Source organism: Excalfactoria chinensis, chromosome 21 (genome assembly GCF_039878825.1).
Source record: "Excalfactoria chinensis isolate bCotChi1 chromosome 21, bCotChi1.hap2, whole genome shotgun sequence".
Classification (NCBI taxonomy): domain Eukaryota; kingdom Metazoa; phylum Chordata; class Aves; order Galliformes; family Phasianidae; genus Excalfactoria; species Excalfactoria chinensis.
The window spans coordinates 2,068,124-2,091,671 of NC_092845.1; the positions used below are offsets into that span (position 1 = coordinate 2,068,124).

The following is a 23,548-nucleotide window of genomic DNA, read 5'->3' on the forward strand; positions in this document are numbered from 1 at the left end:
ATCTATTACTGCCTTCCAGTCTCATTTATAGCATGTGTGATTTGGAAGGTAGTTTGAATGTTCCTTACTCTTTTTCTTCCAGGACTCCTGCTGTGAAGACAGATATGCAGGATGCAGCAAGCACAGATCAGCCATCACAAACACAATGCGGCCAGTCTACAGGGTAAGCATGAAGTACACCTTTGTGTCAGGTTTTGGTGACCTGATCTTAAATAAATAAATCAATACATAAAAAAGTCTGAAGAATGCAAGGAGTCTTTGCTAACAGGTTTATCTTGGAAGTTTTCAGTCTGTAATGAGCAGCCATGTTTTTTATTTTGGTTTTAATATAGCTGTGGGAAATGCATTTCTTACTCAAGCAGATCCTGTGTTAGCAAACATCTTATTAGAGAGCAGGACTAATAAGAACGACAGATCACAGGTTCTGTTAAGTCAGTCTACTGACTGATGGAAGCCACAAAGATAAATGCAACCGAATAGAATCTTCCTGTTCATTTCCAATTGTGCTCACATTAGAACATACTTAACAATGGCTCAGGTGTAGTAAAATGGTTATTCATGTTCTTCATTTTCACTTCCTTCCCTCTGAAGGCAAACAGCAGTTATCCCAGAATCTCAACCAACACAGACCTCGACAAGTGAGCAAGAAAATGCAGGTATGTTGTTTCTTCACATGCACCAGATCCTGGGGCTCTCCATGACTGGGAAGCTGGTAGCTTGTTGTTCTAATTTGTCTCTCTTGTTCTCGCAGAGAAAAATCTCAGAGCTAATAGTCTTGTTATTCATGCCTTGAAGGGAGGAAAGGTTTGTTCACTATTAATAAAATCTGCTCAAATAGTTGTTTCTAATTTTTGGCTGGTGAGAATTTCAGTACTTGAGATTTTACACTGCGGTGCTGTCTGGAATTTTTTCCTTTGAGTAAAATCTCTGTTTGGAAACTCGATTCTTAGAAAGTATATTTTAGTTTGACTGCCATATATGAGAGCTCTGAGGCCTTTTTTGAATGTTTCAAAGTAAATCTGGAAATGTAGACTGTTGTCCTTCATATCTTCCCAGTCTGCTGTCACTTACGTGCGGTTGCAGTAGTGTGAATAGCTCTCACATATAAAATAATAGTCTTTCTGCACTTTGTCCTTACTGCAAATGATGATTTATGGAAACCTGGTTCTCCTGTAATAGCTGTTTAGAAGCTACTAATGTCATCTGTTGTTAAAATAGCTTCAGAATGAATAGATTTTGTCCCTCCACCAAGATATGAATGTTGGTACATTTGTATGAGTCCTTATGTGAGTGGAATTGTAATCTGAGTTCTGTAGGTTCTTCTTAGACACGTTACTGACTTGCCATTTGACCACTAAATAGAAGTGATTGATTCAAATGTGGGGGAAAAAGCTTCGTTCTGCTTAATTTCCACCTTCATACTAGCTTTTGTCTTTCCTAGGCTCAAAAGCTATCGAGGAAGAAGAGAGCACTTTCAGCTCCCCACTTATGTTTTGGCTGCAGCAAGAACAAAAGAGGAAAGAGTGTCTTGGTGAGAAGAAACCCAAGAAAGGTTTGGTTTTTGAGATCTCAAGTGACGACGGCTTTCAGATCTGTGCAGAAAGCATTGAAGGTGAGAACTGTGCTTTTATTGTTGTGTTGGTTTTAACTTTCCCTACCAGAAGTTATGACTTCTGAGAGCGTTAACTTATTTTCACAGATCTTTAAATGACAAACAAATTATCCTAATTTTACAGCCCTGGTACCTTGCAATACGTGGTTTCTGTTGGAAAATATAATATGTCACTATCCCATTTTGGTTTATCCATTCACCCATGGTTTTGAACCATGTGTTGTAAAGAAACAGTGCAACTCAGGCTCAATGACATCTAGACTTGTCCTACAGCCCAGTTACTGAAGAAACTCATTTCCCTTCAGCCACAGTGAGTTTGGAGTATTTGTAGTCCATAGGTGGAATGAAACCTTCATTTTCTCTGGTCATTTTATATAAATACCAATATTTTTTTGGAAAACAGCATACTGCACATGTATGTAAAAGTCTACTGATGGAAATCTGATGGAACGTGCCAGAACTGACAGCAAGGCTGTTGTTGCAGCACTCCTCAGTGCCCAAAGCTTGGATACCCTTTCACAGTTTTGTTTTCTGTTTGTGTAATTGCAGATGCCTGGAAATCACTGACTGACAAGGTTCAAGAAGCCCGTTCCAATGCCCGCTTGAAACAGCTATCATTTGCAGGTAATGTCCAGTGCCACCATCGTTTTTAACGTGCTCTTGAATGTAGAAGAACAAACAGGTCTTTGGATTCACTGTCTTAAGAATTTCAATTGAGCTGCTGGTTTTTTAGTGGAAAATAAAGCCTCCTAATGAATTGATTAAAACTGCTTATCTGGAATGAGCTAGTTAATCAGTGCTGCTGTGAAAACTTCAGGCTAGCACAAGTTTTGTTTAATGGGCTGCTGTATCTTCCCAGTATGCTTGATCATTTCTGTCATTCTTGTGCTCTGTTTCCTGTTCCAGGTGTGAATGGTTTGAGGATGCTGGGAATTATCCACGATACTGTTGTGTTTCTGATTGAGCAACTTTATGGAGCAAAGCACTGCCACAACTACAAGTTCAGATTTCATAAACCAGAGGAGGCCAATGAACCCCCTCTGAATCCACATGGCTCTGCTAGGGCTGAAGTCCACCTGAGGCAAGTGTGAGCTTTGCAGTTGTTAAGGTTAACAAGGACACAAGCAAAAAATCTCTAGAGCGCTGAGAGCTCTCAGTTTATGAGTAAATGTACGCAACTTTCTCCTGTAAATCAATGATACTGCATCTTCTTTATCTGCACGCTTTGTTATGCATTTCTTTGTTTAATACAGCCCTCCTGGCTGGTGCCTTTATTCACAGTTCTCAGAAGCTGTTGTGTGTTATCCTGATGCATAGAAAGCTGTGAAAGAGGACAGACTGGAGAAGGTGTAGAGCAGTAAACATGCCAAGCTGTTCTGCCAACCAAATGTTTACATTAATTTCAGTTAGTAACACAAACTTCCTTTGTTAAATTACAGGAAATCTGCGTTTGATATGTTTAATTTCTTGGCATCTAAACACCGACAGCCACCGGAATACAACCCAAATGATGAGGAAGAGGAGGAAGTACAGCTGAAATCAGCTCGGTATGTGGTAGGATTTGAAGGTTTAAAGGGGGAGAAACTAAGAGATTGTGTTTAGTTACATGTTGCTATTTTTTGAGGTAGTGCTTAAGAGTTCAAAGCTACCAAGTCCTACAACAACAAGGGAGATTGCTGCAGTCCTGCACCAGCTGAAGGTGGTCAACCGGTCCAGTTGTCCTTTCCACTTTTCTTTTTCCTGCTGACATGAGAAGTTTTGTTGATAACTCAAAGAGGAGAAATGATCTGCATTGAATTTTTAAGAAGCAATTATAAATTCGTTAGAATTAAGATACAGAATTAAGAACAGCTCTACATTCAGTGTGTGCGTGTATATGCATGCACTTATATTACCCTGAATTTTGATGGTGTTCTCAGTGGGCTGCAGTGGTTGAATCTTGGAAGCTATCTCAGATGATACCTGATATGGGCTCTCATGGATGTCATCGCTTAGAGGTATCTCTTTCTTCTAGGAGAGCAACAAGCATGGATCTGCCAATGCCCATGCGATTCCGACACTTGAAGAAGACTTCCAAGGAGGCAGTCGGTGTCTACAGGTATGGTTTTGTTCTGCCACTCTGAATTTGACGTCTGGGACAGAGGAAGGTTTTTAAGGTATATATTTGGAAAGTAATCCTCAGCACAAACAACTGTTCCTTCTATTATGCCTTGCTGACAACCAAGGCATTAGGAGAAACCTACTGTTGTTCTCATTGGCGTTAACGTTGTAGAAGTGAAACAATACTACTGTGGTCCTGATCACGAAATAACTTGTTTTCTGCAGTGTTGGTGCAATGTTTTTGAGTTTCACTTGTATTGTTTGAACATTCTCTCACCCTGTTACCTTTCTAGGTCTCCCATCCACGGCCGGGGCCTGTTCTGCAAAAGGAACATCGATGCAGGTGAGATGGTGATTGAATATTCGGGCAATGTCATTCGCTCCATCCTCACTGACAAACGAGAGAAGTACTATGACAGTAAGGTGAGTTAAGGGCTTTCACAGAACTTCTTAAAAAGCATCATAAGCCCCTTTCCCACACAATCATCCAAGGAAACAGAGCAGACGGAGAACTTGGTTGCTGATGAGGCTTTGGGATTCGAGTTATTTGTAATGCTGATAAAAATACGTGCTGAAGTGTCAAGTTCTAGAGCTGGTGTAGTGCTTCTCCTGTGCAGAGAATGGAGGGAAAACGAAGTTGCTTTTTATGATTCAGAGAGTTAGAGAAGCTTAAGCTGTTAAAAATCTACTCTGTGCCACAGGAGGTGAGATCAGAGCTTGAGGACTGGCACATAAAGAAGTGTGTAAACCAGAACTCTCAAACAAAATCAAGAAGCTGTTCGGTCTGCTCTAAATTAAAACTTCTTTATTGCATGCTAGCCTCCCTGCTGCAGATTGCAGTTGTTTGTCATTCTTGAGGGAAGCATTTTGTCTAAACAGCACCAGGACAAGTATAGTCATAGAATATTTAGAGTTCTCAAATGCTTTTAGCGTTTGTATTAGTGACTTCAAACAGTTTTCAGTTCAAAGTAGTGATGTATATAAGATGAAATAAATCATTGTCAGGTGTGACTGGTGAGATTATTGTGCAAGGAGAGGAGTTTGGGAGAACTAAGAAGTAGCCCTAAAGGCAGGATAAGCATAGGCCATGTGAAAACTGTGTTTGAAACATCATGATTTGGGTTTAAGGAATTCTCTGTGCGTTTACCATATTTGCTGGAGCTATTTTATCCAGAGTCATTTTCTCCCATGGTCAGGGAAAGATATCAGTGTGGTCTCACACTGCAGCTCCAAAGAGAAAAGGGGTTGAAATAATTCAAGCAGGCACTTATGGAGGCAAAGGTTAGAAGGATTGCAGATATTCTTAATGACTTGACTCTTAGCGTGCAGCACGTTGCAGTAATTAAGCAAGACTGTCATTAGAGTATCTATCTCTTGACTTCCCATAACTGTCTTCTTGTTCTCTGTGTGTAGGGGATCGGTTGCTACATGTTCCGCATTGATGACTCTGAAGTGGTGGATGCCACCATGCATGGGAATGCAGCCCGCTTCATCAATCACTCCTGTGAGCCCAACTGCTACTCTCGGGTCATCAACATCGATGGCCAGAAACACATCGTCATCTTCGCCATGCGCAAAATCTACCGGGGGGAAGAACTCACGTATGACTACAAGTTCCCCATTGAAGACGCCAGCAACAAACTGCCCTGTAACTGCGGCGCCAAGAAGTGCAGGAAGTTTTTAAACTAAGAACTTCCACGAGCTGCAAGTGAGCCCTAAAGGGCATGGGACGAACCAAAGCTAACAGCGAACCCCTACCCTGCCGTTCACGAGGGGAGGGGAAAGGACAGAAGCAGGAATGAAGATCAGCTGGGCTCAGGGACCCAACTGGTGGCTGTGTTTCTCTGTCAGAGTCCACATCTTCATGTCTTGCATGCGCACACTTACCCTTACGAAAGACACGGGCGACTGGAGAAGATCCTCAATGTGATTATGTTTTTGCTATTCCCTTTCCAGCCCCAACCCCACCCCCCTCCTCAGAATTTGTTTCTCAGAATGGGGCTAATGAGTGGGAGAGGGGAGGGAAGGCAGACCCGGACCCAAGTGTAGAGGGCTGCTCACAAATCCCATCCCTTTGAGCTCTCTTGACTCAAAGAGGTGGATGTGGAGTTCTTGTTTTCCTTCGGTTGCTGTGTTAGAAGTTTCCAGAGCACAGTACGTGACTGCGCTTTTCTCCTAGGGAGAGAAACCGTACCCCACCAACCAGCTACTCTGAGAACTTTGTGAGAGTCTGTGGTTCCTTGTGCTATGCATCTCCAAAACACTATCTGTGGGTTGGTCGGTGTACTGCGTGGTGTAGGTGGCCTGCTGTGCCGTGTGGGTCCGACTTACCTGCTTTAATCGAGGAAGACTGAACGGGGGTGAGGGGTCATACAGCAGCTGTAAGTAAACTGAGAAGGATTTGGGTAGTTGCACTCTGAAATTCCAGCTGGAGTGCAAAGGGAATTCCTGGCATTCCTTAGCAGAGAAAAGGCTTGTGCCAACTGGTCGTAGAGCTGTAAATCTTTGTGAGCAAAGGCTTTCTTTCAGCAGCAGCCTCCCCCTGCTGTAAAGGAGGGAAGCAATCTTTTCCCATGCTTCTTCCTTTGGAGGCTGCCTTTCTCATTTGACCTGGGGACTGAAGGGCTCGGCTGGTCTCAGCTGTGTCTGCCACCATGAGGTTGCGCTTTGGGGGGAAGGAGGCAGTGATGGGAGCTGCTGCTGCTGTTGGCTGTAGAGCAGGAGCTGGAGGAGGGGGGAGATTTGTGTGGAGCCCCATTGAACAGCATCCTAGGGGGAGAAACAAATGGCTTCTGTAGGCAGGTGCCTGTCTGACCCATCGTCATCATCCATGAAAGGCACAGGAAGAGGCAGCAAAATGGAGTGTAAAAATCACTGAAGATGCAAGGCCAAACACTAAGCAGGCTCAGGTGCTCCTTGCAGCACTTAAAAACGCACAGGAAACAAATAGGCGATGGGCACGGTTGGAAATGGCGGGTAGCTGAAGAGTCCAACGTAGAATCAAAAGTAAATGGTTCAAGTCCTGGTTCAAGTAAATGCTCCTCCCTTTTGGGTCTGCTCCACACCTCCAAAGCTTAGAGAGGAAAAAAAAAAGGAAGAAAAAAATAGAAAAAAAATAGAAAAAAACCATAAAAAAAAAAGAAGGAAAGAAAAAGCCCCAAGCCTAACAAATGGAGACATCGGATTTTACTCTGTTCTGTTTACAGTTTAGTATTTAAGGTTTTATAAATGTAAATATATTTTGTATATTTTTCTATGAGAAGCACTTCATAGGGAAAAGCACTTATGACGAGGCTTTTTAAACAGTGGTATTAATCCTAATTTAAAAGAATCTGTTTTTAATAATTTTCTTTTTTATTTTCATAGGACGGTTATAGGAAATATGTGGCTGGACACAGTCTGAGTCTGATCCTTTCTCCAGAGAGAGGGGTACACTTTATTTTTGTCCTTTCATCTTGTTCTGCCTTTTTGACTTGGGTAACTTGTTTCTGTGAGGTTTGGCTGGACCTTCAACTTGGATTATTTTTTCTCTTATCCAGATTGGGGCAGGAGGGAGAATTGCCTGGCTTTGTTGGGAACTCTGAACAACTGCTTGTGCCCTCAGGCAGGAGGCTTGATTCTGCCTTGCCACACACCAGTATCCTGTGTGTATTTAAGGAGAAAAGAGAGGGAAAAGAGAGAGAACTGACCGTAAATAGCTTCACCCCTTTTGCCTGGTGTTCAGAATTGAGTGTTTCGGTGGGAGGTGTGATTTGTCTCACCCCAAAGTGCGCAGAGTTGGATGTTGAGGGCAGTGGGGGGGCTCTGCCAGCCCAGCCTTGTGGTGCCTGTGGGGTCTCAGCATCCTTCTTTTGTCCAGAGCAGCTTCCCTGAGGGAAGGCTTTGCCTTTCTGCTCTGGGTAAACCCACATCTTTCCAGACATGGAAATGCAGTCCTGTGGAAGTCTAGTGAAGCAATAGGGCCCCGGACCTGCCACCCAGGGCAGCATGGGGCTCACACCCCTACGTGCACTCCTCATCCCCAAACCAAACAGAGAGTAGTTTTTGCCTTGGAGCAGTAATTCCTTGAAGCAGCCTTGCTTTTCTAAGCTGGACCTGTGGGTAGGCGAGCTGGCAAATGGAAAGGCTGCTCTGAAACAGCATCAGCAGTTGGTAGGGAATGGACCGAACTGAGCGATACCCCAGTGCTCGTGATCTCACGCTCCATTATCTGTGCTCTTCAGGCCCTCAGACCTCTTCCTCTGACCTGGGAATGAAATAACAGCTCTCACAGGGTCAGGAACTGCTGGTTTCCTTTCTTTATTGCACTGTGTGATTATTATTATTTGGTAATAACTGTTGAAAGAAGAATCCAATCGAAGCTGCATTTGTTACTGAAATGATTTGATGCACTGACAGTTTGGGAACGCACATACCTTGAGAAGGCCAAACAGCACGTCTTGGGGGGGGATCTTGGATCTTGTATCCGCAGACACGGCTGCTCTTTGTCCTTTATGAGCTTGTTTTGGACGGCAGTGCTTGGTTAAACCCAAGAACAGTGTTGGCGAGTTGCACGGCTCAGCCTGGTCCCTTGTGGCCACGCTGTGTGTTTTTGGGAGCCCTAACAGTGTTCCTATAGGAAACACTGGGAGAGAGAGAGAGAGAGAAGAGGGGTGGGGAGGAGAGCCGTGGGACCCCCAAGGAGCTGAGCACCAGGAAATCTCCTCCTTTGAGGACCGGCCGAGCAGAATGGGTCCTTGAGACCCAGCTCGCTGTTTGCTTTGCTGCTATACCTGTGGCGGTACCGCCGTGGCCAGTGAAACTGTCTGTACCCAGAGGAGGTGAGCTGTGCTGCTGAGCAGGGCCCCGATCCGCTGCCATGGCCCAGCTTGGAAGGAAGGCAGGGAGAGAGAGAAGCCTTGGCAGCTGCTGTGTGTTCTCTATCAAGCAACCACAAGGTGCTGGTTTGCATGCCCTGCCTGGGCCGACAGCACAGCACAGCTTCCCCAGTATATGAATGTATATTTTATAAGGACTGACACAGATCACGATATCTGAAAAGCGAAAAATACTACAAAAATGGAACCTTAGGGCGTTTGTTTTTTATTTGTTTTTATATCTTTTTGTGTGTCGTTGTGTAAAGGAGAAGCGGGTCATTGCAAAAGGGCTGGGTTATCTTTCTGTTAATTGTTCCTTCTTTCATTTCCAAGCAATACCAGGTTCTTCAGCGGGATGCTCTTTGTGCAGAATCATGCCATTCAAACCCCACGCTACCGGTCCACACTCAACACCTTGCAAGCTGTTGGTTTCTTTTATGATTACTCTCGTTGTTTTTTCTTTCGAATAACTATAAATACGATATATATAGGAACTAATATAGTAACGCACCGTGTAACGAAGCCTAGTTCAGTATCGGTCCATGGCTTTTAATTCTCTTTAACACTATAGATAAGGATTGTGTTACAGTTGCTAACAGAGGTAGGAACAACCCAGGCTGTGTGTTTCCAGGTTGGAGGTGTTGGGCATTGCTTGGCAATAGGCAGCCTGCGGGCTGGTTTTCCTGCCCTTTTCTTGTTACCAGTTGTACAACTCTGGTTTCTTTTCCTTTCCGCTCTTGGCTTTGTTTTTTTGGTTGGTTCTTTCTTTTTCCCTTTCTTTCTTTTGGTGATGAATGTTGGGGGTCCCACCCGCGTATATAGGGATAAAAGGAACCCGATCCCCCAAAGCGCCGTGCTCTGTGCTTTCCCGGTTATCTTTTCCAACGAGGTTACAGTAGCTTTTTGTCTTTATCAACCGAGATCTCTAGACTTGTGGTGTTTCTTTCATTGAACTTAAACAGTCTCTTTAGTAAATACAGGTAGGTATTGTTAAAAAAAAAAAATAAGCAAAAAAAAAATAACTAAAAAAGAGGAAAAAAAAAGGCAAAAAAAAAAGAAAAAAGACCAAAAAAATCCGCCATGTTACGTTCTGAGATTGCATTTCTTGACGGCTTCTCATATATAACAACAAAACCTCCCTTTTGTTTTCCTTGTTGTTCTGGTTTTCCTTTCCGGGTTCAAATCAAGCAAACAAAAAGCAAAACAAACCGCGTCTCGAGTTGCATCAGTGTTAAAAAAAAAACTCCCTGACGAAGGGAAGAAGGAAATACTTTAATAGCTAATGAAAAGAGAGGGAAAAAAAGATAATAATTAATAATAATAATTAATGGCTGAAAGCTCTGCAAAAAGACTGAATGTAAAAAAAAATAAAGTGTACATAGTTGTAAAAAAAAAGATAAAAAATAAAAGGAAAAAAAAAAGGAAAAAAAAATAAACGGTGGGGAAAAGAGAAAAAAAAAAAAGACACACACACAAAAAAAAGGAGTTTTTAAACATGTTTATTTTCTATGCACTTTTTTTTATTTAAGTGATAGTTTAATTAATAAACATGTCAAGTTTATTGCTGCAGATGGCTGCTGGGTGCTTCGTTCTGCGCAGGGGGCTGTCGGTGATGGGGGTTGATGGGGCTAATGGGGGTTGATGTGAGGCTGATGGGGGTTGATGGGGGTTGATGTGGGGTTGACGGGGGCTGACGAGGGTTGATGTGGGGTTGATGGGGGCTAATGAGGGCTGATGGAGGCTGATGGGGGTTGATGTGGGGCTGATGGGGGTTGATGTGGGGCTGATGGGGGTTGATGTGGGGTTGATGGGGGCTAATGGGGGTTGATGGGGGCTGATCTCCCTTCCTAGAGCTGCGCTGTGCTCCGGGCTTGTTGATGGGGGAGTCGGCTGTGTCGGTGGGTGGAGGAGCTGCAGCCCGTTTGCTATAGGAGGGGATGGGTGAAGTTTAACCTGCCTTGGGTGCCCTCCTGCCCCCAGGGCTCGCAGTGCGCCATGGCCAGCGCCAACGATAGAGCGGTGCTGCAGACCATCTTCAACCCCAGCACTCCCTTCGGGGATGTCCCAGGGCTGGATGAGGACGAGGACGTTCAGCTGGAAGGTGAGGTGGATGTGGCTGAGGATGCCCACCGATGGGGTGGAAGGGGCTCCCCCTGGGCTGTGGGTGGGTGTTGGGGAACGGAGTTGGGGCTCAGCGGGTGATGGGACGGAGAGATGTTTGCCATGCACAGAGGAGGAGGCGGCTTTTGCGCCGGAGCTGCTGGAGCAGGTGAGAGACTTGGAGCTGCAGGGCGTTTCTGCTGCCGAATCCGGAGACCTGAGCGCAGCCCTGGAGCGGTTCAACGAGGCCATCCGCCTGCTGCCCGAGCGCGCATCTGCCTACAACAACCGTGCGCAGGCGCTGCGCCTCAAGGGCGACGTGGCAGGTAAGGAACGCGGTGCTGGGTGGTGACCAGGATGGCCCGAAGCCGCCCCGCATCCCCCCGCTGCTCCTCTCATCCCATCCAGGAGCGCTGCGGGACCTGGATGCCGCCATCCGCCTGGGTCGGGGCTGCGGCCGCGCTGTGTGTCAGAGCCTGGTGCAGCGTGGGCTGATCCATCGGCTTCAAGCCAGAGATGACGAAGCCCGACGGGACTTCCAGCAGGCGGCCCGGCTTGGCAGCGCCTTCGCACGGCGACAGCTGGTGCTGCTCAACCCCTATTCGGCGCTATGCAACCAAATGCTGAGCGAGATGCTGGCGAGGCTGAGAAACCCCAACGTGGCCGACAGTGACTGAGGCTGCCGGACCCCCATCCTGGCTGGAGCTGAGGGGCAGAGCTGTGCTTGGAAGGACTCTGAGCTGCTCCCCCCCATCCAGGGCTGCCATGGGGAAATCTTCCTGCTCCTCAGCTTTGTAGCTGCTCTGTTCCATCACAAATAAACCTCCCTGACTGCCCAGCGGGGCTCTGGTTGTGATGTTATGGGCGGATGTAGCATTGCTTCCAGCCATGCTGAGTGTGGAAATAGGGGTGTGGAGATGTCTGTTCTCTTCCCAAGCGCTCTGGGTGCTGTGTGCTGCAGTTGGAGTGCAGCAGGACCTGACCCCAGGATCACAAGTGCTGCTCAGGGCCTGTAAGGTGATAACATCCACAGTGAAGGGATGCTTGGGGCCCATAGGGTGGCAGAATGCAGAGGTGATGCTCCAGGTAAGGAATGGCCCAGCTGCACGCTCCGGCCATGCTGGGCTGATAGGGGCTGACGTGGGGACATCCCCATGTTCTGCTCCACCTGCTGCCAGAGGCTGCCCTTGCCTGCCTGCTGCTTGGCTCTGGCCCACCAAGTGAAACCCTGGTGTGGGGATGACCCATGTACTCTGATGCACTGTGGTGGGGATCCAGTCTCCTCCACTGATGGGCAGTGCTGCTGGAGGACAAGAGCCAGGCCCAGAGAGCAGCTCCCGGCACCCCTGTGCCTCTGTTTTGCCCAGGTAAGCCAGATTCCCACTGCCAGGAAGCAGGTGACCCCGGGCTCCTCCTGATGCTCTCTGTGCTGGTGCCCACCAGCATCACCTGTATGGACCAGGCTGAGCACACAGCAGCCACAACACCTCCAGATTCTTCCACCTGGATGCCCACAATTTGCTCCATGCCATCTGCAGCCACCTCCGTGCCTCCAGTTCTGCCTCTCAGGTGGGTGCCACAGGGGCTGAGCCAGATCTTTCCTCTGTTCTTTCTTTGCCAAGGTGAAATTTCAGGAGCCACAGAGCTGTGGATCTGCACTCCGAAGCCCATTAAGTGTAGCTGATAATTAGAACAGGCTCTGGAGAGCAATGGTCCCAGCTCACGGGTGGCTGTAGTGGCTGATAGGGGGCTCTCCAAAACCCATCTGCGTTTGCAGGCACGCGTGTGAGTGTTGGGCAGCCAGATTCACTGTGACTTTTACACCTTAGAGCTTCTTCTATTTTCCCTCTACTGAGAACTGAGCTCCTGGGTGTTTATTCTTGGCATTGCCGTGTACACCTTCAGCTCTGAAAAGTGCATGTTCTCAGCTTCAGGCCTAAGTGACCATGGTGGAATAATGGGGATTAAATAGGAAAACCCTGTTTGTGACATCCCAAGTCGTGCCACGAGATGGTGCTGTGAATCAGACCGAAGGAAAACCTCCTTGGCAGACTAAAGTAAGACAAACCAGCTACCAAAACCAACCGGACAGCAAAGAGATGGGTGAAGAGCAGCAGTATTTCCCTCAGGGCACACGGGGGAGTCCAGAACAGGGTTTCCAAATCTCCTGTTGAAAGCATTGGGATGCATGAGGATGTATGTACCCATTGGGATGTATGAGGGCTTACCCTGTGTTCCCCAGTCTGTCTCATGCTGTACCTCAGCGATGTCCCTGTAGGTTGCAGGGGAGCTGGATGAGGTGAGCTTTAAGGATCCCTTCCAATTCAGATGATCCTATGGCTCTATGAATGTGGCTAGAATAACACTGCACTCTTGGGCCCACGCAGCACCATTGGCTTAAACTCATTGCACGTATGGAGCACAGTCAGGGTTAACGTTCTGTGCCAGAGCTGCAAACACACCTTTTTGATGCTGGGTACTCGAGCCACCTTCTCTATTTACAGCCTTCTTTCCCAAGGATCATTTACTTGCTTAGCTGTTAAAATACAGCAGCGTGGCTGGCAGCCAGGCACAAGGCTCAGTTTCTCCATCTCTTTCATAACTCTGCCTCTCCTGTTGTCTCAGTCCTGCCCCCGATAGCCACAGCCATATGTTGCTCCTTGAAGTGCTTTCTTGCATGCGCTGGGAACTGAGTTACGGCACGTGAAACCGAGATACCAACTTTTCAGATGGGTTTTCATTGGCTGTGTGCAGGGATGGGGCACCTCACCTCTATGGGCAACCTGTGCCACTGCCTCACTGCCCTCAGTGCCAAACCTTCTTCCTTACATCCCCTCTAAAGCCTCCCCTCTCTCCCCTTCCTTTTGGAAGCCATTTCCCCTTGTCCTATCAATATATATTTAACAACAGGGCATGTATGGGTGATGAAACCCACCCCAAAGCTCCCCATTAACAAAGCTCCCCATGTTCCTTAGTGCTTTGCCCGTTTGTCATTCTGCAACAGAGCAGCTGAACCAAACCAGACCTGCGATGGCCCTAACAGCGCGTGTTCTCCCATTAACCACCAATGAGCTCCGTAACAATTGACTTATTTAAGGTTAATCATTAAAAGGAATGACTCGAGTGGAGATAAGCAAATAAAGGCCTGAAGTCCGTTTTTTTCCTCACAAAACCGGTGAGAGTGGCAGACAACAATAGGTGGTAAAGTGGGGTCAGGTTTCCCAGTCCCTTTCCCATACCCAGAGGTCACATTGCATTCCCAATGGGCTTCACCCAATCTGTTCCGCAAATGGGGGCAGGTAACACTGCCCCAACGTGGTTGGGGTCAACACCTCATGGTGAAATGGGACCCAGACGCTGCTATGATAATCTCTGTACAATAACACAATGAATAAGAGCAGAACCCTGAAAAACAGGTCTGAGTAACTGTGGGGATGATTGCACTGCTTTATTTGCTCAGGGTCGTGTGTAGTATTTACTCTTGGCTTTGCTTTAATAATTGTGACATCTGGTATTTATCTGGAAAGAAGGAAGTGCACCTTCTTAACCAACAGATCTGAGCGACGCATCCAGCTGCCTTCAGTTCCATTGTAGCAGGACGGGAGACAAGTTGTGTGCGTGCAGCTCTAATAACCAAACCTTCATTTCCTCTTAAGCTCAGGCAAGAAATGGGGGATGGATAATAGAAACATCATAAGAAATGGGAAAGTATAAGAGAAAATTGATCTAAGAGGGCAAATGGGAAGAGTGCTGTGCTTGTGTAGGTCTAATTTAAAGGTATATGTTCGTTAGCGATCAGTGGTGATTACTTCAGGTTGTTCTTGCTCTGTTTGTGAATCAATATGTGAGTGCTACGCTGGCTGTAGAGGATGGGACTCTCGGACCGAACCAGTTTAACGCAGGGATTGTTTGGGTTGGTTTCTTGCCACGTTTGTTTCTCATTCCCAGCTGACAAGTTCCCATGAAAGCACTGCTGTCTTCCCTTTGGCTGAGCTAAGCTTTCATTCTACATCATGCTGGGAAGGTCTGCTACTGAGCCAACGTGCAGCATGAGTGCATTGCTGCATTGCTGCATTGCTGCATTGCTGCACTGCTGTGATGCAGCGCATTGGGTGTTGCCCAGCAATGCTCCTCATGTCAATGAACAGAAGGGGAAGATGGTGCAGCTCTTTGGGTTGTGTAGCTGCCTGGGTGTGAGTTTGTGCAATGCAGGTCTTGCTTTGGAGTTTGAGCCTCTTTATCCAGGGTCGGGAGGTTAATGGAAGCACAGCACCTGCAGCGAGGCGGTCTTTCCAACAAGAGCAAAAAGGAATTAAATATTTACCGGGTGAAAGAAATGCCAATTGGCAGATTGAGTAACGCAGCCCCTTTGTTATCATTCCAGTAATTCCAGAACAAAAATAATGCAGAGCCAAACGGGGAACCGAAGCTCTGGTGCAAACCTCACACCTGTGCAAAGCAGGAGGGGACGTGCGCTGCCTGCAGCTCTGCAGGGAACGGCAGCCCTGAGAGCTCTGCCATTGCTTTTCCACATCCTTTTCCAGCTCAGGTGCCCTTTTCCCTCTCTTGCCATTGGATGTACCAAGGATGTCGTGCTTGTGCTGGGGTATGAGTTGCGGTAGAAGCTCTGTTAGTGTTCAGAACACGAGGCTAGTGTTCTCTGTGGGGCTTATCGAGATCTAAATTAATGGCAACAAACCTTTGTGTTCACTGTTTGAGAAGGACACATGAGCTTTGGATTTGGCTCCCGTATGTGCAGTGAGAAATGGTTTTCCCCAGCCTTGATAACGTTGTTGTGCAATGGGAGCTACCCAAGGTATGGCCAATGATGGCCGCCTCATCTCATTGCAGGACTGAGGTTTGAAGAGTGACATGGAAACAACGCTCCTAGTTTTGATGGAGTTGGTGGGCAGAACAAAATCTTCCTCCCTTGAAAGCAGTATAACCTGAGTCCCAAGGGGCAGTGGCCACTTGGAGGTACAAGAGAGGAGATGTTCATGTGGCTCGTGCCCCCTCTGTTGAGGATGCAAACAGAGTGCTGGCATGCAGACTACAAAAGACAGATGTTTTCTTGCTAACACTTGATCTGTTCAGCTCAGTGAGGCATTGGAGTGACCCTACAGCCCTCAGTAACAGAGGGCTTCATCCGACACCCCATAGCTTTCGGACATACTGCTTTCCCTTGGGACAAACTGTATTTTTACAGCCAGCTGAATGGCAGCTGATATCATCAGGAGCACCGGGAGCAACAATTCCTCAGGGCTGTAACTCACATGGGCTGCTGTGTTTGTTCTTCCCAGGCAGAGAAGCCCTTAACAAAGGCATGGACCATTCTGTATGTATTGCTCAATAGGATAACTTCTGCTCTCAGTTTACAAGCCTGAAAACAAAGTATATATGATACCATCAAACTGCTTCATTCCAAAACCTGCTGCTCCTTCAAACGTCAAGGCTGTAACCTTCAGACACTGCTCTGAGCTCTGAACCTTTGCATTCCTGGGGATGCTGTTTAGACCTGGCTCTGCTTTAGGGCAGAGGGAAACCCAGCAGAGGAGGAATGATGCCACGTGATGCTCTGTGTGCTGCTGAGAACTTAGTTCCCTTCGCAGTCTATTTCTGAATCTTCAATGTACTCGGCTCATGTTTGCAAGTGCTTCATGCTTCAAGTCTCAGGGATTGGCCTTCTTTAAATGAAGACGTACCCGCAACCACTTGATTGCAGGTGTGGGATCTTTAAGATAAACATCACAAACTTCCAAATAAACCAGAAAGGAATAAAACAACAATGACATCTCAGTACCTGTGAGCTGGTGATGAAGCACCACCAGGTGCTTTGCCCTCCCTCCTGCTTTGACCCACTTCAAAGGAGCGGGTTCCTCAGGAGTAAATCTGCCAACCTTACCCTTCCTATGGGACAAGTGGCCATTTCAGCATGGGTCAGCAATAGCGAGCTGTGCTTTCAGGGTCAGAAAAACCTCATAAGACATGTTGAGTCCCACCCCATGTGCCTTCTGTCCAGGTGGAATGCAAGAGGAGCTGTCCCAGAAGCATCAGGCTGTGCCATTGGGATCCAGCTTCACCGAGCTTCAAAGACATCATGGCTGGGGATGGAGGTGAGGTTCTCACCTGCTGAGGTGATGTGTGCTATGGAGAAAGCTCTAGAATAAATGACCTTGTGTGGCCCTGGGGCCAGCACTGGTGTTAATGGAGACTGAGCTCTATTCCCCAAGCAGAATGTGCATGAAACAGCAAAAGTCTCCACTCATTTCACAGCTGATGCCCGAGAGAAGCTTTGCGTTGAAGGAAAGAGGCAACAAATGATGCAAAAGATCATCTGCCCCAACCAGGGAGGTGTAAGGTCCCATCCCTGGGAATCCTACCCGTGTTTGGCTGTGATGTGGTGATGGTGTTTTACCAACGAGCAATCAAAAAGCTGGTTGAGTTTCTGAGTATCCAGCGACTTAACAACAGGGCAGGATTCAGGGCTGTGCTTGGAGCCTTTACACCTCCCTTGCAGGGCTGCACTGCCCCATTTATTAAGGCAACGCTTGAATTCTGACTAACTGAGCACCGACACAAAAGTTTTGCAAGCAAAACTGAAAACAATGCTTTTCCCTTCATGAAAACACTGAGCCTCTCGGTTGATTTTATGAGCGTTTCTTCTTTTGTTTCAGTCGTGCCTCTCAGATGTTCGAAGGAACAAATAATTGAGTCAGAATATTTTCACAATATTGAGATGTTTAGCTGGGAAAGTCCAGGTTTGCCTCACTGTAGCGACTCATAATTGGAACGGCATGATCCGATTTGTTTCATTTTTTCTCTGATGTTATCAGCTAAAACAGAAAATATTAGGTAAGTACTGGGGAACCTTCAGGACCTCCGGCACAGTGCAGGTTCGTGTCCTATGCTGGGGCTGTGACTTCAAAAGGCTGATAAAATCCATTCCATTCCGAGCAGACAAAGTTCATACTTCAGTCTGATTCCAATGAATTTTTGGGGCTTATCTTTGTCAGGGGGGTTTTGGTGGAGATAAATGGGATAAAGTGGGGTGTTGGAAGGAGGGGTGAATTTTTGCCTCTGTGGCTGCTCAAGGTTTTGGCCAGGAGTGAGAAGGAAGACAGGCGTACAAAGTGTGATCTATGGCCGAGTGTTTCCCATAGCCTTCCTGTCTGCCATTGGCAGCCCCGTCCTGAAAGCTCTGAATTTATTCACCTGGCTTGGCACGCTGCTGGACGATGCACTTAAACTCCAAGGGACCCAGTCTTTGTAAGGGGATAAATGATTATAACAGTTTAATGTGTAATCCAAACCGCGCGGTATGAAAATCCAACCCTTCTGTAAACACAAAAGCGACTTAAAATGCTTTCTTTGGAAATCACCTGGCCTGGTCGAGGCTGGAAAAAAAAAACAAAAAGAGAGCAACAAAACCACAAAGGACTCTTCACATTTGGCAAAACGTTTGGTTTTAGGTGCAGAAATGGACAGATCCACAGTCCAAAGAGGAATAAGAGCATCTGACCCGGCCGAAGGAAAGTCCCTCCGTTTCCAGGGTACAGATGGTACCAATGGAGCACGTTCAGTGCATCTGGAATGGAAGGAAACATCCCATAACTCTGCACTCAGAAATACGTAGCATAGATGTTTAGGGCTGTGTTTTAAATGACAGCGTCTACGTTTCCCTTTCAAGGTGCCATTGGGTGCTGCCGGTGAGTTGCTCGTCCATCCACTGCGCCTTTAGATCTCCATTTCGACGGGGGTTGGATGAAGGCTGCGGGCCGGCAGGTGGCAGCTTCGCCCAGCGGATGGGCGACAGAGGGGACACGGTGAGTGCCACCATCAGCTGCCGCAGTGAGATTCTCCTTCCTTACCCTAATACAGGTCCTGCAGGGCGCAGGAAGAATTGCAGCAGCCAGTCCCATCTCACTTTAGAACAGACCCTGCTTGTTGCTCCCATGGCAGTGACCATAGAATCATAGACTGGCTTGAGCTGGAAAGGACCTCCCAGTTCATAGAATCATGGGATGATTTGTGTTTGAAGGGTCCTTTAACACCATCTATTTCCATCCCCTATGCTGTAGGCTGGTTCCAACCAGAAGCTGCCATAGTCAGTGTTCATTGCTTCCCTTCCAGCACAGAGCTGTCAGCCATACACATGTCTTTATGGCAGGCAGTGATGCTTCCACTTTACCACGCTTTTAATTCTGCCTTTTAGTCCAGGTGCTGATTTGGGGTGGGTTGTTCATCTTCTTTTTTGAGTTTGCTTTTGGTTTTCCCATTCGTTCTGACCAGAACCAGCACAGATTCTCCCTCTGAACCCCACTGTGCTGCTTTGCAAACTGACCCCAAGCGTAACCTAACCATCAACCAGAGCTGGGGACATGTTTAGTTTCTTTTCCTTCATGTGAATATAAAATCAGTTTGTAAAGCTTGCAGCCTCTCTTAAGCACAACAAGGGCCAGAGGAAGATGTAACCCATCTCCTTGTCTAAACTGAATTCAATGCTCTTAGAGTGAGATCTGTGTTTTCAACCTAAGCCATCCTATGATTCTATCCCAAGGTCCATCGGTGTCTCTGCAGGTTGGTGGCACAGCTCCATCATCCATGCTGTAATGATGAGAAGAGACTGATAAGTGCTGCTTTCAGTTAATCAAGTGGAGTCAGGCTTGAAAGGCCATCTACAAAACCAGTGGCCAGCAAAGAAGAGGGGGAATTTTTGCCAGTGAGTTATTAACTGGATTATTAAAGGTATAATTAAGCCCTGATAGGAGCTTCCAAGGGAAAGAGCATAGCCAAAGGCCGAATAAGATGGGGAAAAAAGCCTGTCCAAAGCCTGTCTGTAACTGAGCCATATGCCAATCTATGGGGGACATGGATAGGAACCCCCCCCCCAAAAAAAAAAAGCTTCAATTATTTTTCCTTAGACTTCCTAATGCTTCCCCTAAATTAGGCAGGGTCAGTCTCCTTAGTGGTGAGCTGGGTTGGGATCTGCAGGTGGATTGCACCTTGCCTGGGGCTTTCCCAGGTGTTCCAAGGAGGCCACAGAAAAGCAAGCACCGAATGACGCAGTGGGAACTTCTGTGCACATTCACATCTCGCCGTGGTCCTGTTGTTCTCTGCAGCTCTCTGCCCACTCCTCTGCAGCTGAACACTGCAGGTTTCAGGGTGAGGATGCTGTGGAGCTGCTGAGTCCTGTTTCTTGATGAAACTCCGGGGTTAAATGTGCTCAGAGAGAGCTCTCAGTGTGAATGGTTTCCAGATAGGACCACGCATGAGTGGTTTGGCTTTCCTTGTGACACAATTTGGGCTCAAGGTTTTGCCTTGGTAACAGGGCTCAGGCTCAGAATGAACCAGCGAGAGGCAGCCCCACGGTGTGGTTTCTGGCACAAGGTCTGATGTGCAGGTGGCAGAATATCAGCCAATAGCTCAAAGCTGTTGGGTTGAAAACCAGGCAAGTCTGGCCCAACATCTCAGTGGTGAAAGAGGTGGTGAAGCCTCTGGTTTGCTCTACTGAGTTTAGGCCCATGGCTTGGTTGGATACGGCTTTTTGAGCCACTGGTAGTCGTGTTTGGGTGTTACTTGCACCGTGTGAGCTCAGAAGCATGGTGCCTTTCTAGGACTCGCCATGCAGTCAAATGAGAGGCCCTCAGAAATCGAGTTTCATCTGAAATCCGTGTCAACTGTTAGGCAAATTTTGAGTGAGAACAGCTTTACAAACTGTGAGCGCTGGTCGTAAGAAGCATCGCTGTTTTCACATTACACAAAGCCTTCCTTGTTCATCTGCTGAGCTTCAGTTTTGCTTCAGTGAGGGGAAAGAGGTTGTTAATAATGTGTTCCTGTCAAGAAATGCTGTTGCAGGAGACTCAGAAAAGGGACCCGAGCCCTCGCTGTGGTCTGTTTCTGGCTCTTATGCAGGACCACTGTGCTGGGACTCCAATGGAACGAGCCCTTCTGCTGCACTGCCTTCATAGCTGCAGAAACCCCGTGCTTCCTCGCAGCCTCACACTTCAGCTTCCAGAGCCAGTCATGCGACCCATGTGAGTAACATGCAATGGTATTCTTGCTCGTACTTTTCCCTTGGTGAATCATTTGAGATCTTCAGATTTCTGCCTGTTTTCAGGTTGATTCCGGGGGGTGGATCTGTGTGTAGTTTCTCAACAGATAGATCAGATGAGTGGTTTTCTTTGTGTTGGTGCTCAAGCCCTGGAAGCCAGCAAGACCCAGAGCTGGTGCTACTTACTGTAGGTGGGGAAGTTGGAAGATGCCTTGCTCCTTCCCTCCTTTCTTGCTTCAAAGTGAGCATTTCTGTGCGCATTGACTGCATGGTGCCCATAGCACCATCGCTGCTCTTTGTCCTCTTACCAAGAGGACAAACTCTGACCACAGTTGGCTTTCATTGCATGAGCTCACAGTGTTGGCTGCTGCCGTTCCCACTGCCTGACTCAGCGCCGGAAACTTTTAAGCTCAGCATGACTGCAACTCATCTGCAGACAAACACCTGAATGTGTGAGTGAGGAGCAGGAAGGGAGAGGCAGGAACAGGCGAGTGCTGTGCCTGCTGCAAGCAGCTTGCAAGGCAAGCTTGGAGAAGTCTGTCAGCAAACAAGTTTGTATTGGCTCGACTTATAAATGTATTTTTAATGTAATTTATAGCCTAGAACTCAGAATGCTATTGAGGACACTGGGGAATAGGGTCACCTGTGTGCAAAGGTTTTGAGGGCTTTCACGTTATCCTCTATGTCTGACGTTAGGTGTGAGCAGTATGGGGCACTCAATAGGACCAGCGAGAAATGATTTCAAACTCAAAGAGGAGTGATTGAGACTGAATGTAAGGAAGTTTGGCACTGAGGGCGGTGAGGCACTGGCACAGGTTGCCCAGAGAGCTGGTGGTGCCCCGTCCCTGCACACAGCCAAGGTCAGGCTGGACGGGGCTGTGAGCACTGCTGGAGCTGTGGGTGTCCCTGTGTTGGGGGTCCCTTCCAACCCAAACCATTCTGTGATTGGATGTGGAACGTCCTCAGCATGTGTGACAGGTCATGAGGGTGACGGTGCTTTACGCTGCCCAAGGGCTTAATGCCGCTGCTGATTGCGAATGGAGGATGCCTCATTTGTTCCTTATTAAAACTGAAGCATGAATCAGAGCCGGTTTCAAAGAGCCAAGTGGGAGGTGTGAGGCTCACGTAGAAAAATAAAAATATTACAGAGCTGCTCGAAGTGGAGCTCATTGTACCGTAGCTGCTTTACTCTTATTTATAGTACTATAAAAAAATAGGTGATGTTCATAGGGCCATGGAATCATTTGAGTTGGAAGGGACCCTCAAGTGTCACTTAGCCCAACTCCCCAGCGATGAGCAGAAACAGCTCCACCAGGTGCTCAGAGGCTGATTGAAGGATGCTTGTAATGAGGGGCTGATGTTGTGCATGGCTGTGCTCAGAGCAGCAGCATTCCAAGGGAAAACCAGACAAACATATGAGCGCTGCCATCAGGTTTCTGCTAAACAAGTGCATCTTTGTGTTTCTCTGGCTCTGTGACACACGAAGATGATGGAGCAGGCTGTGCCACTTGGGAATGCTGCCTTTCCCAGTGGGATCAGGACATCAGAAACGTGTCTGTCATTTCTTTTAGGCCTTCCCATTGTGGGGCATAGAGTAAAATCTGGCATTACCCAATGAGTTTTGATGAGATTTAAGACTAAATTCGCTCTGGGTCTCTCCAGCCCTGCTCGGGTTGTGATTTCCCTCCTGCTGTGACTCACGCAATCCTGGTAACCCTCAGAGTTTCTGCTGAAAATGGGAAAGTTTCTTTTATTTTTCATTGTTTGGGGGGGTTGGTCTCATTGCTTGAAGTCACCTTTTGCATTCCAAACACGGGTTTAAAGTGTCCTTTGCAGGAGCTCCCAGAAGTGGGGATGCTCCCAGGCTGAATGATACAACTTACATCAGTTTACTGCAATGGATCCTGGCCTCGTGCTCTGTGGACTTCAGTCCTAGATTGTCACTCTGTGTTCTCACATACAACGTCATGCAACAGAACAAAGATGCGAGATATGGAGTTTGCAGTCTGAAATACCCACCCTGATTCAGGCAGACGTTATTGCCTCCAATGAGTCTCAGCTTCTCAGTCTCTGTTGTCTCCCCTGATGGATGGAGGAGGAAGTTTCAGAAGGAAACTTGGCTACGCGTGGTTGTCTTTTAAACTCATTCAGAGCTATGAGATAGAGAATCCTCTTATTAAGTTCATTATTGTGTCCTCAAAGACAAATGTTTGTGCTTGCAGACCGCAGAGCTTTCTGAAATACCAGACTGCTGCTTGTGTGTTCTTACTTCTGACATTGTATGGTAGGATTAAAGCACCAATATTGACACATGTTAAAAAATATATACGTATGAAAGGATATCTGTCAGCAGCATTAATCCACTTTGGGAAGAAAATTATTTATGAGCTCAACCGCTGTCCTGGGAATGAGACAATAATAAGGAGAGAAGGGGAGGGAGTGCCTAATTCATAACCTGCAATGTAAAGCTGGGGATCAGATTGTCAAACACAACTTACCCTTATGGAGGCGCCCCCAGCAACATCCCCATCCCTGCAGGCACTCAAGGCCAGGTGGGATGGGGCTCTGGGCAGCCTGAACTGGTTGGGGGCAGCTCTGCCCATGGCCAGGAGATAGAAGGTTCTTCCAACCAAAGCCATTCTGTGATGATTCTATGATTCTGTTTTGTTTGTACTCCCAGAATTGTGGCAGGACTTTGTTGCCTTTGAGTCTTTTGGTCTGTGGACACGACTCAATGTGTAGCCACCAGGAACAAGAGAAATCTCACCCCGACTTGGGGCAGAGATGCTCCATGCTAACAGAGATCTCATTGGCTCCAAGACATTGAGC

General features: G+C 47.2%; 2 protein-coding genes across 6 annotated transcripts in view; both read left to right on the forward strand.

Moving 5' to 3' along the window:
• Nucleotides 1–10,129, forward strand: part of KMT2A (lysine methyltransferase 2A) — a 45,805-nt gene extending 35,676 nt beyond the window's left edge. For all 4 annotated transcript variants that reach the window (XM_072355137.1, XM_072355135.1, XM_072355136.1 and 1 more), the window contains 9 exons: nt 83–163; nt 592–656; nt 1,442–1,612; nt 2,162–2,236; nt 2,519–2,693; nt 3,052–3,159; nt 3,627–3,710; nt 4,006–4,135; nt 5,126–10,129. In XM_072355137.1, coding sequence (XP_072211238.1) covers nt 83–163; nt 592–656; nt 1,442–1,612; nt 2,162–2,236; nt 2,519–2,693; nt 3,052–3,159; nt 3,627–3,710; nt 4,006–4,135; nt 5,126–5,401 — 1,165 coding nt within the window. In that variant the 3' untranslated portion in view covers nt 5,402–10,129. The remainder of the gene's footprint in view (nt 1–82; nt 164–591; nt 657–1,441; nt 1,613–2,161; nt 2,237–2,518; nt 2,694–3,051; nt 3,160–3,626; nt 3,711–4,005; nt 4,136–5,125) is intronic.
• Nucleotides 10,130–10,563: 434 nt separating this feature from the next.
• TTC36 (tetratricopeptide repeat domain 36) lies at nt 10,564–20,014 on the forward strand. 2 transcript variants are annotated; one of them, XM_072355083.1, is made up of 4 exons: nt 10,564–10,751; nt 10,783–10,994; nt 11,077–11,327; nt 19,997–20,014. In XM_072355083.1, exons 1-4 carry the CDS (start codon nt 10,564–10,566, stop codon nt 20,012–20,014), a joined length of 669 nt encoding a protein of 222 aa, XP_072211184.1. The 2 variants fall into 2 exon arrangements, with proteins under 2 accessions (XP_072211184.1, XP_072211186.1); XM_072355085.1 differs by lacking the exon at nt 19,997–20,014 and having other exon boundaries at nt 10,564–10,669; nt 10,800–10,994; nt 11,077–11,345.
• Nucleotides 20,015–23,548: the final 3,534 nt, after the last annotated feature.

What these genes read in the sequence shown, in the direction of transcription:
- TTC36 (XM_072355083.1), top strand. Translation starts at nt 10,564, where the DNA reads ATGGCCAGCGCCAACGATAGAGCGGTGCTGCAGACCATCTTCAACCCC. An exon ending in GGTGGGTGTTGGGGAACGGA is followed by an intron (nt 10,752 to 10,782) that starts GTTGGGGCTCAG and finishes TGGGACGGAGAG; the next exon opens with ATGTTTGCCATGCACAGAGG. An exon ending in CCTCAAGGGCGACGTGGCAG is followed by an intron (nt 10,995 to 11,076) that starts GTAAGGAACGCG and finishes CATCCCATCCAG; the next exon opens with GAGCGCTGCGGGACCTGGAT.